At 37.7% G+C, this 15,572-nt stretch overlaps 1 protein-coding gene across 1 annotated transcript in view; it reads right to left on the bottom strand.

Moving 5' to 3' along the window:
* Positions 1-15,572, bottom strand: part of FBXL2 (F-box and leucine rich repeat protein 2) — a 56,195-nt gene that overhangs the window by 7,581 nt on the left and 33,042 nt on the right. Inside the window, exons 4-10 of the mRNA XM_086615173.1 lie at positions 14,669-14,743; positions 11,189-11,283; positions 7,941-8,009; positions 7,759-7,854; positions 7,328-7,454; positions 7,058-7,132; positions 3,625-3,755 (exon numbers count right to left, since the gene is read on the bottom strand). Coding sequence (XP_086471299.1) covers positions 3,625-3,755; positions 7,058-7,132; positions 7,328-7,454; positions 7,759-7,854; positions 7,941-8,009; positions 11,189-11,283; positions 14,669-14,743 — 668 coding nt within the window. The remainder of the gene's footprint in view (positions 1-3,624; positions 3,756-7,057; positions 7,133-7,327; positions 7,455-7,758; positions 7,855-7,940; positions 8,010-11,188; positions 11,284-14,668; positions 14,744-15,572) is intronic.

The following is a 15,572-nucleotide window of genomic DNA, read 5'->3' as shown; positions in this document are numbered from 1 at the left end:
TTCACAGTAATTTGCAATTAAAAAGCACTAGGCAGACTTTTGATCCAGTTTATCAGAGGATTCTAATAGTCACAGAACAGATTAAGTTCAATTCTCAATTCTCAACATTTAGTGGAAAAATTATACATAATTACAGGCATTTTGACCTCTTGTTTCAGTAAGACAGCATAATACTCAAGTTTTCTCATGTGTTATGTGAGGAAACATATGGGAGAATAAACCAAAAAATTAAGGACAATGCAGATGAAGCCTGCATCTAAAACTTGTTATCTAAACAAAACTGAGAAACTGCTTACTAGAAATTCACTCAGCCTCTGCATGAAGCACAATGAGGCAAGTTACCAGAAAGCAAGGAGCTTGAATTCTCCAAGCCCACAGTAAAAACAATAAACTACAGCCTCACAGCCTTAAAGAATATAACACAGTGTTTTGGAAAGATAAACCCAACACTTTTGAGATGTACTGGGGAGCAGTACTGACAAAAAAAGGTCAACTGCCCCAAACAGCACTACTACCACATAGAACAGGCCTCCATCCTGTACCTGTTTTTTTTGTCATCGTTTTCTTTTTCTTTTTTTTTCAATGAACACTTTTTACTTTGCAGGTGGAGCAAGTACCAAGATGAATAAGGGGAAACCACAGCACTGTGCAACAAGAAGCACAAACTATGTGCAGCTTACCCACTCGCCACAGCAAACACTACCTCTACACTGGTGTCGGTGGGGGAGGAGGCAGGGCGAGGTGGCCAGAAGAACCTCTTGCTGTGGTAATGCTTAAAGGCATCTAGATCCTTCCACTGATTTAGGAGAGTATTAGGAAGCACTCTCTCCATGGATAAAGTGCAAAGGGAGAAGCCATGCTGGGTGCATGAGAAAAATACAGCCCACCAGAGTACAGGATGTGAGGCTCTGACTATGACTTTGCTCCATCAATCTTTTCCAAGCAACAAGCAAGAGCGCAGCTGAGCTTAGAGGCAAGCAGCCCCACAGGCTACATCCTTGATAACCACTTCCAGAGTGCTAGTCTTCAAAGAATTTCAGAAGTGTGATGGAAACTCCAGAGCAGCCAACAGAAAGGTACAAGACAGGTACTGATTTCCAAGCGGATGGTCTTAACACCTCTGGATTTTCTTTCCAGACTCACATTTGGGAACTCTGTGCCCTTCATGAAGGGCAGTAAGCAGCCTACCATAAAATATTCTTGGCTACTCTGAAAGTTACCTTGAATGCCAGACAGGAAGGGAAAAAACTCACCACTAACAAGAAAAAACGTTTCAGGTCACATTTGTTGCCTTTACCTCATTTACTTGCTTTCAACCCCATCTACAGGTAAATCCATTGGATGCCCAACTCCATTATATTTCTGACTTTAAAGGGAACGGGGGGAAATGACATCCACAGTGTGCAAAGTAGTGGGGATGCTACTTAAAGCACATCTGGTTAAAAATCTCTGAAGAATATGGGAACAGCAGAGTAAGAAACCAGAAGACTAGCAGATGTAGCCTTCCTGAAATTGGGTTTGCGGTCAGTCAGAAGAGCAGAATGGGGAGAGTGACCTATGTATACACACTGCATCAATCAGGCCCCAGTATGAAAAATGGGAGGGAAGACACTGGTCAGCATGAAAATGAGCAAAGTTCTAATTTTTGCTTTGTTTTAGTCATTGTACTCAATGACAGAGGGCTCTTCTTTTTCCAGACACAGCTGACTTTTATTTCCCGTACTTCATGACAAGGTACCTAGCCTAGGAGCTGATGAGGCAAAACGGTATCCAAGAGCAGATTCCCCATTCTTATAAAGCAACAGTCTCTGAGACAGACCTCACAGGTGCATTCATTGTCTACAGATGTCTTTTGGGGACACCTGGAGTGTCTCTGCACTTAGTACCTCTCTACTCCTGTTGAATTAGCAGTAGGTGGGAGAAAACATTGGTGGGGTTAAGGCAATCTGATCCTAATTTTCACAGCCCCACCTAGACAAAGACATTCATGATTCATGGCTGCTTTTCTCTATAAGCCTCACCAAATTTTAACACTAAAAAGTGCTAAAACACAAAAACAGAGAAGGTACCAAGCACTTAAGCGAGCAGATATAAAAAGGGATGAGGAAATAGCTGTATCGTCATGTAGCTGAAAAAAACAGCTGAAGGGAGTTGGTTACGCTTAGCGTCTTTTTTCAAGGAGATGTCATTTGTGAGTGGTAACAGCTGTAGAACACAGTGGTATCGTGGAAAGCAGCACAGTAAGTAAGACATCCAAGACCCTGAAGTGAGAGTAGCACAGCACAGCAAGTATTCAAAAGCCTCTAACAGGGCCAGCACGTCCAAGAGAGGCACGAGAGTTTTCTTTCATACTCAACACCGAAATACTCAGAAGGTACAGACAAGTGTGAAATTACATTTCCCTTTGATTTCCAATGTAATTTTTATCCAGTACTTTCCATACATGATCCCAAAAGTCCAGATGGAACCAGTTGTATCTTCTGTCCTTCCACCACACAATTCTCTGCAGTAATCACTGCAAAGGGTGGGTTTTTTCCTTACACTGTTCCTCACTGAAGTTGAAGAACAGCAGACGCCTTCCCCCTCGTGGCACAGACCAGGGCTAACAGTTTACCTACCCAAGTCAAAACAATTCCTGCTACGGTTGTACTGCTCTTGGAAAGAACTGCACAACTAACAGCACTTTAGACCTCCTTTCATTTCCAATCTGAGTTCTGAATTGAGATAATGAGAGAAATAGCAGAAAAACACCAGTAATAACAGCACAGCTTTCTAAAGAACACAATTAAGTGTGTCAGAAGACTCCTAAGCCCCAAACATGGGCACACGTAAGCTCTGTTAAGTATGAACGGTTACATGAAGGGGGCTGACTCTGGAATTGTCTTAAGGACGGGTTTTCTACAGTAACAAAAGCTCTTTTTCACTCAATGAGCTAAAGGAACACGGCCTGACAGCATATTGCACACTGGCATTTCAATGTAGCTTCTCCTAATTTTTACAATCCACACTGTCCTCCCATTTATCTGTGACTGAAGTACAACAAGTCTGACTCCTGCACATTCCTGTCAGAAATGGCAATTTAGTGTCATCCAAAAACCTTTTGTTTTGATTTAATTTACATTAAAATTAGACCTTAGAAGAAGTCGTATATGTCTCTACGACCATACAAAGTGGTATATAGTAGTATATATATATTTTTTTGCAAGACAAACAACTGTATAAAACCACATCAGAGTACAAACATCACAAGACACAACACAACTACAGATATTTTTACCTTTTAAAAAAATAATGGGCTTTATATCTTCTTTTCTTCTGGCTTGTAATTAGTACCTAAAATATTTAGCTAGAAGCACAGAATTGAACTGCTAGGTTCAACATGGTTTATTTGTCATATATTAATTCTTATTTTTCAAATATACAGTGGGCTACATTCATATGACAGCTACAGAAGACCAGCCCTCAAGTTTACATTCAGCTGGTACTTCCAACTTAATGTTTTGATTGCAAAGGTAACACAAACAACACAAAGCTAAATTAAACCTGATTATCTTCAGAAGTGAATTGCTTAGACCAGGCCAGTAACAACGTGACATACTTACAACATGCTGATGACATACTCACTTCAGCCTTGGACAGTTTAAACCAAGTGCTGTGAGAGAAGCATCTGTAAGGTTGCTACAGCCTGAAACACAGAGCGACTGAAGTCTATGACATCCTCTACAGATTTTTACAATGCCTTCATCTGAAATTTGCTGAAACACAGAAGAAGGCTGAAGTTACTTCATTATCAAGTAATCAGCTAAGAACAAAAATCAAGTCATATTACTGAACTGTTGGTGTCACACTGTATAAAACATGGCAACCTGTCCATTTTCAACCAAAAAACACCATCATGAAACCATATCCATCGGTAACACTGAAGATAACCCACACACAAAATTCCTACTTATCTATGTATTTTTTCACAGATCTCAAGTATTGCTCAAAGGCATTCTGAAGCACAGAGGAAGAGTTGTTTGTTGCTGTCTTCCTCTTTCACATTGTTTTTGCTTTACAATCTTCACATAATTTCTTTTAATTGTAGTTGTCATTGTGTGAAATAGCTTGCTTTTTATATGTTTGTAGAGTTCAGGTCTTCTGTTCCAGAGACTGTGTAAGTTCAGGAACAGTGCGAAAGAGAGCTTAAAGCTTGACAGCAGGACCACTACCTATCTATTTAGCACTGGAGCAGTAGAACCCAAGGGTAAAAAACCTTCACCTCCAGATGATTTTCAAAGCAAGAGTTACAGGTAAACAATTATCTATAATCCGCTCTCTACAGAAGACAAGGTAGGTTTGCCCTACCCTATGCAGTTGTCTCTAGCTGAAAGATTTAACTCAAAAAAGGGTTTTTCATTTCTCAAAATTGCTTTGTACTAGATATTCTGAAAAAAGTAACTCTAAATTTGGAATATGAAGCAAAATTTTTCTGAAACAGGAATTATAAGAAATAGCCTCAATGCAGCTGCACATGCAATAGCATGAGGAACTAAGTTATTGGGGGATGTGCAAATATTTTGTTTATAGGTCTTCTATTCTGGAAAAAGTATTCTCTCCTTCTCCCACTCCTAACTCCAAGAATTTAATCTTTCTGCTGAATGGCTAATACTTCATGGTGAAACAGGTTATTTTATTTCCTGGCCTAACATTACTCTCTCTTCCAATGACAACAAAGACCTCTACTGTATTTTGAATTGAAAATATACATTCCTTTTATAAGCTACTCTTCCAGGTATGCTAATACTACTGTAGCATATTTCTGAGGCTATTGCCACAAACATTACCCTTCATAGATGAAAACAGGATGAGAAATAGCAGTAGCTCAGCATAAAGGGAGATCATCTTACACCCCCTCCCCCAACCTAGCACTTTTTAATATCAGTAGTTTAAATTTGCGAATTGTTCTGTCAAATAAAAACTATTGCAGAAAGAAAACCAAAAGTCTTGTCTTCTTTTTGTGGATCCAGAAGGATTTCCACCATCTACAGATAAAAATATTTTTTCTGAAACTGTTTTATTCCCTTTGAGAGATACTCTTAACATTGTTATTGGGAAAAGGAACTATTTTGGAGGTAAGGACTATGTACATTTTAAGCTGCTGCTAGGGATGGTCAAAACCCTCAAGTTACATACGAAAATTTTCCATTCTGAAATTGCTTGTGGTTTCAATGCCTACATCTCTTTCAGGAAAGAAAAGTGCTCAAAAAATGCCTGCAAGTCCTCAGGTTCCACATTTTGAAGATGGTATCTTTCAGACGTGCAGTTTCCAGAGTTTATATCAGTTTATTCCACAGCTGCTGGAGCTAGCCTGGCATTTTACAAGGTCCATAAAACAGAGCCACTAAAATTAAAGTGTGGATCATATAAACCACAAAGAGACTTGCTGTGTAAAAATCAGAGCTAGCCCTTTGATCATGAAGAGCCTGGCTGCTTCTGGAAGCATGTTTCTAAGCCACAGTAAGCAGGACACATCTCCAGTGAAATAAAGCTTTAAAGCACACATAACTAGGTAGGACACACAGACTATCCACTGAAAATTTCAAAGGGAAAAATACTTTCACTCACAAGGGGGTTTTTGTTGGTACTTAGTATCTACATGTCCACAAACATACTGGCCAAGGGAAAACTCTGGGACGCTTCTATGCCAATGCCTCTTTTAAGCAGGACAGATCATAACTGATTAACATCAGACCTCTTGAGAGCCTTCCACAAAAATAATCAGAAAAGGCTGGCCTTGATATATCTCATGAGTCTCAGGTAAAACACAACAGAAAATGAACTTCGGAGGAAGAGGACAGCAAAGAGAAGAGTGAAAGGGGAGGAAATTACATACTGACTTTATTTATTTAAGTGTGGTTCTGACCAAAAGAAGGAACTTCCCTTTCATTCCTGTTATCTATAGGTTCCCAACTTCAGTGGGTACCTAAATTCAGATTGAAAAATCTGAAAATTCTTTTTTATTAAACATCTGGCTTATGGAAGCTCAAGCTTTGTATTCATGTTATTCTTAATTTCTGCAATTTTTAATAGAACTTTTCATAATTCCTAATGCTCAAAAATGTTTAACACTTTAAAGAAAACTATTAGGTCCAAAAATATTCATCCAATCTTCATAAAAAATGGTCCCATGCCACATTCATTAGGAACAACGTGTAAAACAGATTTGAAAGTTCTAGCCCAAGCAGATTTTATGATATCTTCTAGCAATAAAACTGTAGAAAACTTTCCAAAAGCGAAAAAAAAAATAATCTAACTTCATTATTTAAATTTGCATGACAGAAATGCTCAAATTCTAATTTATTTCAATATTTTATAAGATTTATTTACAAAGAATGACATAAATACACTTAAAATCTAAAAGGATATCTTTCCCATTCCTAGAAAGTCACATCGGAGACAACAAAAAAGCAAATATAAAACGCAGCAAATCTAATTTTTGTGTACTCTCTAAGTAGAATTAAAAATACATGAATGATTCCCAGTCATTTCATTATAAATGAATGTGTTCTTCCATTATTATTGAAAAAGCATGTCCTTCTCCTGCTACCTAAATGGTTCTGAATCATCTTCAGTTATGCTGCCATTCCATTTTACTCTCAATTATGTAGCCCAGAATATGGCTTCTGCTCAATTAGAAATCTTAAAATTATGAACAGATCAAAATGTTTCACTTCAACAGATGGGAAAACAAGAACTACATCTGTAAGACTGCACGGTTTAGCGCATACACAGTTCATGAGATTTGAATGAATGCAGTTAATTCTTACTCTAGAGCTTGCTACACTTAAGATATAATGAGGGAAAAAAACCCACCAAAAACAAACCCAACACTCCAAACCCACACTCAGCTGTACAAACAGCCAGCTCATTTAAAACCTCTATTCCACACAAAATTCTGTAATCTGCAGAGATGTACTATTTGAATTATTTAAGTGTGTAGCAGATAAATTCCTTAGCATTCAAAACTGGTTTATGATTCTTAAAGAATGTATCTTTCGAAGCTTCGAATACTTACTGTACAGGATTGCAAATTCAGGATTACAAGTTCATGGCAGTGATTTTGAATGTGTTTCAATGCTTCATCTTCTAACTGTATTTAGCAATTAAATCGAACATAGGAAAAGAAACAAGAAATTAAAAGCACAGCAAAGCAGCTGAAAGAATGTACACATCTTGTAATACAGAACAAAAGACTATAACAAAACGAGTATTTTTTAATTCATGGAGATTTCAAAAACGCAAAATAAAATTTTATTCCTAAAGGATCACCCAAGCAGTTATGTACCTGTGTGCAACCTCTAAGAAATAGAGCTTTTAGTCCACTACACCCTTTCACCAGTGCTTCAATACCATCCTTCGTAATCTGATCACACCAGGAAAGATTCAAATGTTCCAGATTTCTGCAACCCTCACTGGGAGAATTAAAAAAATACATATAGTTAAATCCAGCCTTCAAATAGTCATAACAGTGGGAAACCCAAATTAAACACACTGTTAGAAATTAATGATAGCCAGTGGACTGCGCCAGGCCTCCACAGAACAGTCACGAGAAAAGACCACACACAAACATCATAGCCTACGCCCAAGCATTATGTATCAGATACAGTCAGTGCTGATAGACTGTATTAACGTTCAGCACTGATTTTTTTAACTTTATTAAATGCTGAACAGCTCTTTAAATGCTTTTCTTTAACACAAAACCCTGAATCTTCTTACCTTAAGCCTTTCAAAGAGCTGTTTGTGATGGCTACGCAAGATGTCAGATCCAGATGTTTCAGCTTGGAACAGAATCTGCTAAGACTGTAACACGTGCTGCAAAACAGCAGACACACTAAAAATACCTTCAGCTACTTCTTTTTCCAAATTTTCCCATCAAATAAAAAACCCCTTTGACTTACCTGTCAGTGATTTTTGTGCACCCGTTCAGATTTAAGTGTTCGATGTTTCTACAGTTCTGTGCAAAGGTCCTAAAACAGCAACAAAAAGCTGGAGAATTAATGTAACGTCAGGAGTTGTAATACAGTCACTAGAGTGCGCTCTGTCCCCTACCTCCTTCCACCTCACTCAAAAAGCTTAATCTTCCAGCCACAGAGTAATTACAAAGTACATCTCAAACATATCTGTCTCAGAGGTTGCTTTTTTCCTTTTGCTATTGCACGTTTCCCTCTTAGGTAACTCCTGAAACTAAGTCTTGTTCCTCTCTCAAATACCATTTGAGCAAGGTGTTTGTCACCTATAAGCCAGAACTGACTTGCTTCTAATGCCTTAACTAAAAACATTAATTACGGGTTTAATTAAGGATATTAAACAGAAAGGTTTAAATATCACATTAGTTAAATATTAAGCTGCTGGGGAGAGTTTTCACACATCTCATTACTAAAGCCTTTGTAGATCTTATTAAGGAGCTCACTCCCACATCAAGTGAAAAGGAACGTACCCTGCGCATAACAGGAGTGAGACCTGAGCCTACTGGACTGCTAATGGAAAGCCCTGTGGGTCACAAACTAGTTATTTATGATTTCGAAAATTAACATGTATCTGTCTGCACTACTTGGTAGGAACTCTAAGGATGATTGGAGCTATTATCCTGTTAAAAGTCTGTATGTATCATTATACTAATTACCCAGAAGAAATACATAAACTGTCTTTTCATCTCTGCAGAATAATATTTACAGCTGCATTGCATTTCAGAACACTGTTTTTATGCCCATGTTTCCTCCAACTGCATAGATTTTATTGGCAGGGGTGGAGGAAACACAGAGGAACAGTTTTGTCTGGAGGCTTGCCGTAGTTAACAGATCCCACTACACACTCAGCTGCTAACAACTTCCTGGCTCTCCTGCGTGGACTGAAAACAATGGAAAAAAACCCAGCACGGAGTTATACTGGTGAGAGTTTCCACTTGAATTCTCAAAACAGCTATTCCAAAATTCACGTTCTGGAGGGAGATTTACAATCAAGACACTCTTCAAATCACTTGGAAAGACACTACACCCTGTAATAACTTGCAGGGACGGCAAACTTTGTCTCTGAGATTCAAGTATTGGGCATGTCCTGACAGAGCTGCCCAAACATTCAGTACTTACATAGCCAATATCTACTTTGGTAATTGGCTATTTTTAAACAAAAGTTGATGCAGAAGAATGATAAATAGAAAAAATAACATCACCCACAAAACTAATGGATCTGGAAATAGCTCAACACAAAAAGCCTGATAGGAAAAGTCGCTTTCAGAACAAGCATCTGAAAATTAACGTCACCTTTCTCATGCTACTGTTTTGAAAGTCTTAAAGCTCATGCCTTTATCATTCATTTGGTAATTTCAATATCATCTGCTTTTATTTCAGGGGTGAACCGTCTTCTTTCCTAAAGCATCTTAGACACCACTATCTGCACCAGTTAGTTGTTACAGATGCACGTGTGAATACTGGTAACACACTGGTAGTCAGTCTCAGCTACGCCTGTTCGATTACCTGCTAGCATGACTAGCTGTATCATCCATACAATCTACACATGCTATACAATGAACTGCTGTACACTTATTCTAAGTATCTGTTTACTAAATAAATCATTATTTAAAAATATCCCACATCCAGCCCTCCCCTCTTCTCACATGCCACTAAAACCTGAACCCACTTAAGATTTTTGGTCTTATTCACAACCCTCACTGCAGCCCCTAGCCTTAGTGTCCTGAAAAGCACAGCTGGGAGCCTAAATCAAATGTGAAAATGGAGTTACTGGAGGGAAAACTGTTACCTACTGTCCTGACTCTTTCTTCCTACACCCTTCTTCTCATCGTCTTTCCCACTACCTCCTCCCCATAGTAGTTGCCACCTCTCTCGGAGCCTGCCTTCCCCCTCTCCTCCGCTTCTGCTACTGCCTTCCCTACTGAGGGCAGGACTGTCTGCGTGAATGCTCTGGGAACTCGAGAGGAGCACTGCAGAAAGTTAACTCTGGTTGGGGCTACCGCTTTTATGACAGCAATTGTCAGTAACCTGGGAGATGGGAATAACACGCACTTCCCCTGAGGAGGCAGGACTGCCTGAAGGTAGTGACGCACCAGGGAGCAGTTAGTTAAGCAACAGATTGCTTTAGTAACCCAAATGTGCATCCTGGCTTCAGACCTGAAGATTTCCCCAGAGCTTTCCTTCCCTCTATCCCTTAACTAGCTGCTGGATGAGTTTACTCTAGAGACAAAAAAATCAGTGAATTAGACTTACTTATAAATTTTTGAAAGAGCTAAAGGCCACAATCACTAACAATGCCCACTGCTTAACAAAAATCTTTGTGCTTATATTTTCCATCTAAGAATGGCCATGCTACATCAGACTGACGTCCTTCAGCCCAGTCTCCTGGGACAGGGGAGGAAAGCAAAACGGCAAAAAGCCACACCCTGAGGCTTCCTCCAAATACTCCTTGAGCCCTGAAGTGCTTGCAGCTTAGGGACCCTTCAGATGGGGGTAGGATCTTTGGGTTTAAATACTCAGAGAAATATCTACAGAGGAATCTGGCTAAACAGTTTGCACACAGAAAAAACTTATATGGATTCAAACTACTTTCTGAGAACAAACTGCACAGTTCAATTTATATACTGTGTAAAGAAAGGCCAATGACTCTATTTAGAGACTCCTGAGATGTTTCTGTTGCCTGCCTGTTGTTATATTAGAGAAAGAAGAGAATCCCAGGCCTTTCCCAATTTTGTAGGCACTCAATCTTATCAGTCTTTATTCTTCCTCCTATTGCTAGCATCACCTCTTGTCCAGACTAGAAGATAAACTATAAACTGACTGACTACTAATCTTGACTGGGATTTCTTGACGAAATTAATATTGTAGGATGCCAGAGTATAGGTTTGAAAACATTTTAACTGCTCGAAAACTGAGAGATACCAACATAATACTACCAAAAGACACATTTCTGAAAAGCACAGTTCTCATTTCTTAGTTCATTTCAAGAAAATAACAGTAGCTATACTTTGATCTCAAACTGACATCTCATTTAGTCATTATTAAGGTACTTAGTACTTACTCAAGTATCTCATTTTGGTCATTAGTCAGTACTTAGAAATCCAAACAAATGTAACAATAATTGCTTTTAGTCCGGACATTAGGAAATAAGTGATGTCTCATTCTAGGACTTTACTTACTTTAAAGAGGAGTCTCCAACACTAAGACATCCTCTCAGACTAAGTTGTCTCAGGAACCCACCACACCTTTTCGATATATTTTCCACAACACGACCCTTAAACCAAATAAAAGGAAGATTTTGTTGAGTTTTATTCTGACATAACATTCTAACCAAATTAAAAATGCCAGGAGTGAAGACCAGCCCCCGCTATACCCCACCAGAACTACACCTCGAATTTCTTGAACTACTTTAAGAAAAAAGTTACCTGTTGAGAATCTCCACTCGCATTGAAGTGCTATTCAATTCAGCCTTCAGTTTCCTCCTCCTTTTTTTCAGTCTACCACACTTAGCTCAATTTTTTGCCTCAGCAAAACCTACCTATTAAGACTGCTAAAACGATCTTCAAGATTTGTCAGACGTGTAGGGATCCTGAGGAACTGCCCCAGAGGCGGAACGGGGGGCAGGCTCGTTCCTCAAGGATCCCAGTTGCTACTACAGCACGTAAGTTTGAATTGTCTATGAAGACATGCTTAGGCAAGTACAACACTGAAATACAGCCTCCAGCAAGTCCCGTTTTACAGTCCCTGCTAGAGGGCTGGTTAGCTCTGCAACTGAAAGGTGCTGACCACCTTGGTGGGAGCAGTCACTTCAGTTGTCTCCAGAAGATTTTCCGGAGCTCACTTGCCAGTCTTCAATGTCATATACATATTTGAGTGTCTGTGCCTAACACTTGGGAATGCCAAAGAACTTCTCATACTGTGAAGCTTACAGACTTTATGCCTCATTATTTGTCAAAATTTGAAGCACAGCTTAGAAACAAAACTTTCTACTTGACCCCACATTTGATATAAAATGCTTTTTATTTACATCCTGAAAGCACATTTTGCTATACAGTAAGAGTAAGTAGAACGGTACAATACTTCTAACATTCAATTTGAAAGTAGCATTATGGAAAAATGTTACTTAAACTACAATAAAAATATATTATTTTTCTTTAAAGAAAAGCAAGATAACTAGAAAAAGGTGGCCACTGCAAAAAGTGACTAGACAGCATATTGTATCTAATTTTAGGGAGGTAAGGTAAAAGAAATCAACATTGACCATTTACCAAACAGGACTAGTATCCAGCAGCACCTTTTATTTTCTGCTCTCTGTTTTTTCTAAAAAGAATACTTAAAAAATTACAGGTCAGTGGATCTTTTTTTTCCTGTTTTCTTCTCTATACGGGATGGTAACAATTTTACTGAAATGGTAACATATTTCTTACATTTTGGTTCTGACCTCTAATACCAAAGTCCTGGCTAGCACTATGTGAAAATATTTTCTTACCAGAGCTTGTTTCTTAGTCCACAAGTAACTTTGTTTATCTTATCTCTCAGAAGAATTTACACCAAAACAAACAAACAAACTCAAAATCATTATACAAACAAAATGATGTATTTTTTAAAGCTTTCTGATTAGTCAGAATTATTTCTCAGCAGAGGCCAAACACCTTTACTGTAAGGATAACATCTTCAATGTATAACACATACTGCAAGTTCAATCTACGTCACAGAAAAAGCCAAACCCTAATACATTATTCAAAGAAAACGAAAACAAATAATGGGATAAGTTTTCCTAAAGCCATTTATTTCAGAATGTAAAAAAACAAATAGCATATTCAAAAAGACAAATGCATTCAAATGTGTTTAGCTGTTTGAATAATTCAATGTCACTCAAAAAAATTAGTTCTTCAAATTATCTCAGCTGACATTTGGTTCCACATATCAAGAAATCCTAAGGCACTTTTAACTTTAAGATCTTTACACATCTTTGTGATAGAAAAGAAATATCTTTTTTTTTTTTCTTCCTCACTTTATTCTCTACCACATGAGGACTTAAATATGGAAAATTTAACAAAATCTGATTTTTTATTATTTGATAGTCTCAGATCAAGTACTGCTTGATGCTATGTGAAACATCACTGAACAGTACAACATCTGACTGAGCAAAAAGCTGTCAAAAACAATTAGCAGCTTTTACCTGTCCTAAGTATACAGGCAACAAAATACGTTACTTAAACAGCTGAAGAAAAAACAGAGTTCTTAAGACTCCAAATGTGAAAGTATATCTCTTTCAAAACTACTTTATGTAATAATTGCTGGTTTAACATACTCTTATGAATAAATTTAAGGGGTTTATATTACAAATGTACTTAAATATAATATACTGAAGTAACTGAATTGCTCCAAACCACAATAGCTTCTTATAGCAAAAGAGGATCATAATTTAATTTTCGTCCCTTCTGCTGAATCCCATGCTACAAACATAGTGTCTCAAAGAGCAACACCACTAGGTACAATGTAAGACAAACATATCAAAAACATTAAAATCCAATACTGTGTTTCTAAATAGTGGAAAGGTTTCAGACACAGAAAATGCTAACCAACAGAAGGACCACAGACCTGTGGGGTTTTCTTTATTATTTCTTAGCAAATTAGAAACTTAAGCCTTTTTAAAGGCAACTGAAAAGATGACATTAAAGCTCATGAGATTAAGATCCTCATGTTTAATATCAGTACAGCAGAGGAGCTGGCAATATAATTTTATGAGTGGGGGAAAAAATTTACCCTATATATTACTGTAAAGCTTTAGGAACAGTTTGTACCACAGTTAGCAAAATATACCAAATGAAATCCATCTGGATTTTATTCATGCAACTAAGAAGCTAAAGCATAAAATCCAGAAGCAAGTTTATTATTGTATACTATCGTCAAACAACAAATAATAAACCAGTTCAGATTCAATTAAAGAACTGTATTTCCCCCTGGATTTTTGTCTTCATTTTCAGATGTCACATTTTATTTTCTTATGCACATCTATGATAGCATTAATGCAGATGTGTTTTTATTATAGAAGACAAGACTGCCCTAATTCTTTCATTATAAGCTGAAAAGGACCTTAATCCACATGTACCTGCATTTCGGGCAAGGTTCAAACCTTATAAAACAAATGTTCATAAAATGGTAATCAGATACACACCAAATCAAATCTAGGCAAGCCAGCAGTAAGAAAAGTTGTTCAGCATTTTATGGTTCCAGCCTCCAAGTCCTATAGCCAAGCGTCCAGAGAACTCTCAGCACTAGATGGCACTCTCAGAGAGACTCGGGACCAGCAATAAAACTATCCTCTAGATGGTGAAAGTGATTCGGAGGATCTCACTCTCTCCAGAGGCACCGTTTATACCTTCATTTTCTGGACATGAGCAGCTTTGAATTTCTAGAGCCCTGTATGTATATGACATACGCAAATTATCTGATACATAGCTGGCACCCAAAATTGAAATGCTCATCCAGTGTAAAAAAAGTCAAATACAGAGTTCTTTTTCCATTTGCTCCTTCACAGTACTTGAACTTTAGCCTTTAAAACATGTGAACACAAGCACAGTCTACGGGATACTCAAAACGGGCTACACTCTTAAACATCACCATAGGAATGAAAAAGACCCAAAGACACTAACCTCTATATCCGTTTGAAAGTTAAAGAGATCTATTCTTTGCCAATTGCTTCCATCCAGAGCTAAAACATTCCATGCCTACAGAAAACAAATATAGTTTATTTATTATGTCCAGTGTCTGCTCCTTTCATTTGCTTCTCAGCAATTAAAATATAACAAACTCAAACATAGCACAATATACGACTTCAGGTAGCATTTTTTAAAAAGAAATTTAATTGTAAATATTAGTAGTTATACAATATCAACTAGTTAAAAACACAGAATGTGTGGAAGTGAATCTCAAATCTCCTAAGAGGATTACACTTCAAAGGCTTACTTATGCCCATGAAATATGCAGCAAAGAAAGAAATTAAATATATACATGGACACTGCAAGATTTAACTCTCCAGTTCCAAAAAAGCTATGGAAATTTGACTAGTAAGTTACTTTTGCTAGATCTATATGGAGAAAAGTAGCTGCAGATGAGATTCCATCCAATAAAACCACAGTTCCTCAACCTCACTAGTTACTATTCTGAGAGAAACAGAAACCTTTCAGAAAACTGCTGACTTTCCACTGTTAGGATCAGGCCTTTCCTTTACACACATGCTAAGTTACATGTATGTGTTTGAGAATTTGTCCTTAACTGTTGAAGCAATAATTGTTCAAAGTAGGACAAAATAAAAAAGCCAGAGAAACACAAATGTACTCAGAAAAAAAAAAAAAACCAAACAGAAAAAAGAATACAGCATCCAACTGATAGGTAGTTCTGAGAGAAAAACACAACTTATTCAATCACCTTGGTTTTCTTCCACTGTATTCTAGGCTTTAGCTGAAGGTTCTGACAAAACCTGGTATTAGCTCACAAAACTTACTCAAGTTGCAGGTCAGGGTGATAAGGGCGTAGGAATAAAATTGTTACACACTT

The sequence above is a fragment of the Tauraco erythrolophus genome, chromosome 7 (genome assembly GCF_009769465.1).
Source record: "Tauraco erythrolophus isolate bTauEry1 chromosome 7, bTauEry1.pri, whole genome shotgun sequence".
NCBI lineage: Eukaryota > Metazoa > Chordata > Aves > Musophagiformes > Musophagidae > Tauraco > Tauraco erythrolophus.
The sequence above is the reverse complement of the archived record's forward strand: the minus strand, read 5'-3'. Positions and strand labels throughout refer to the sequence as shown.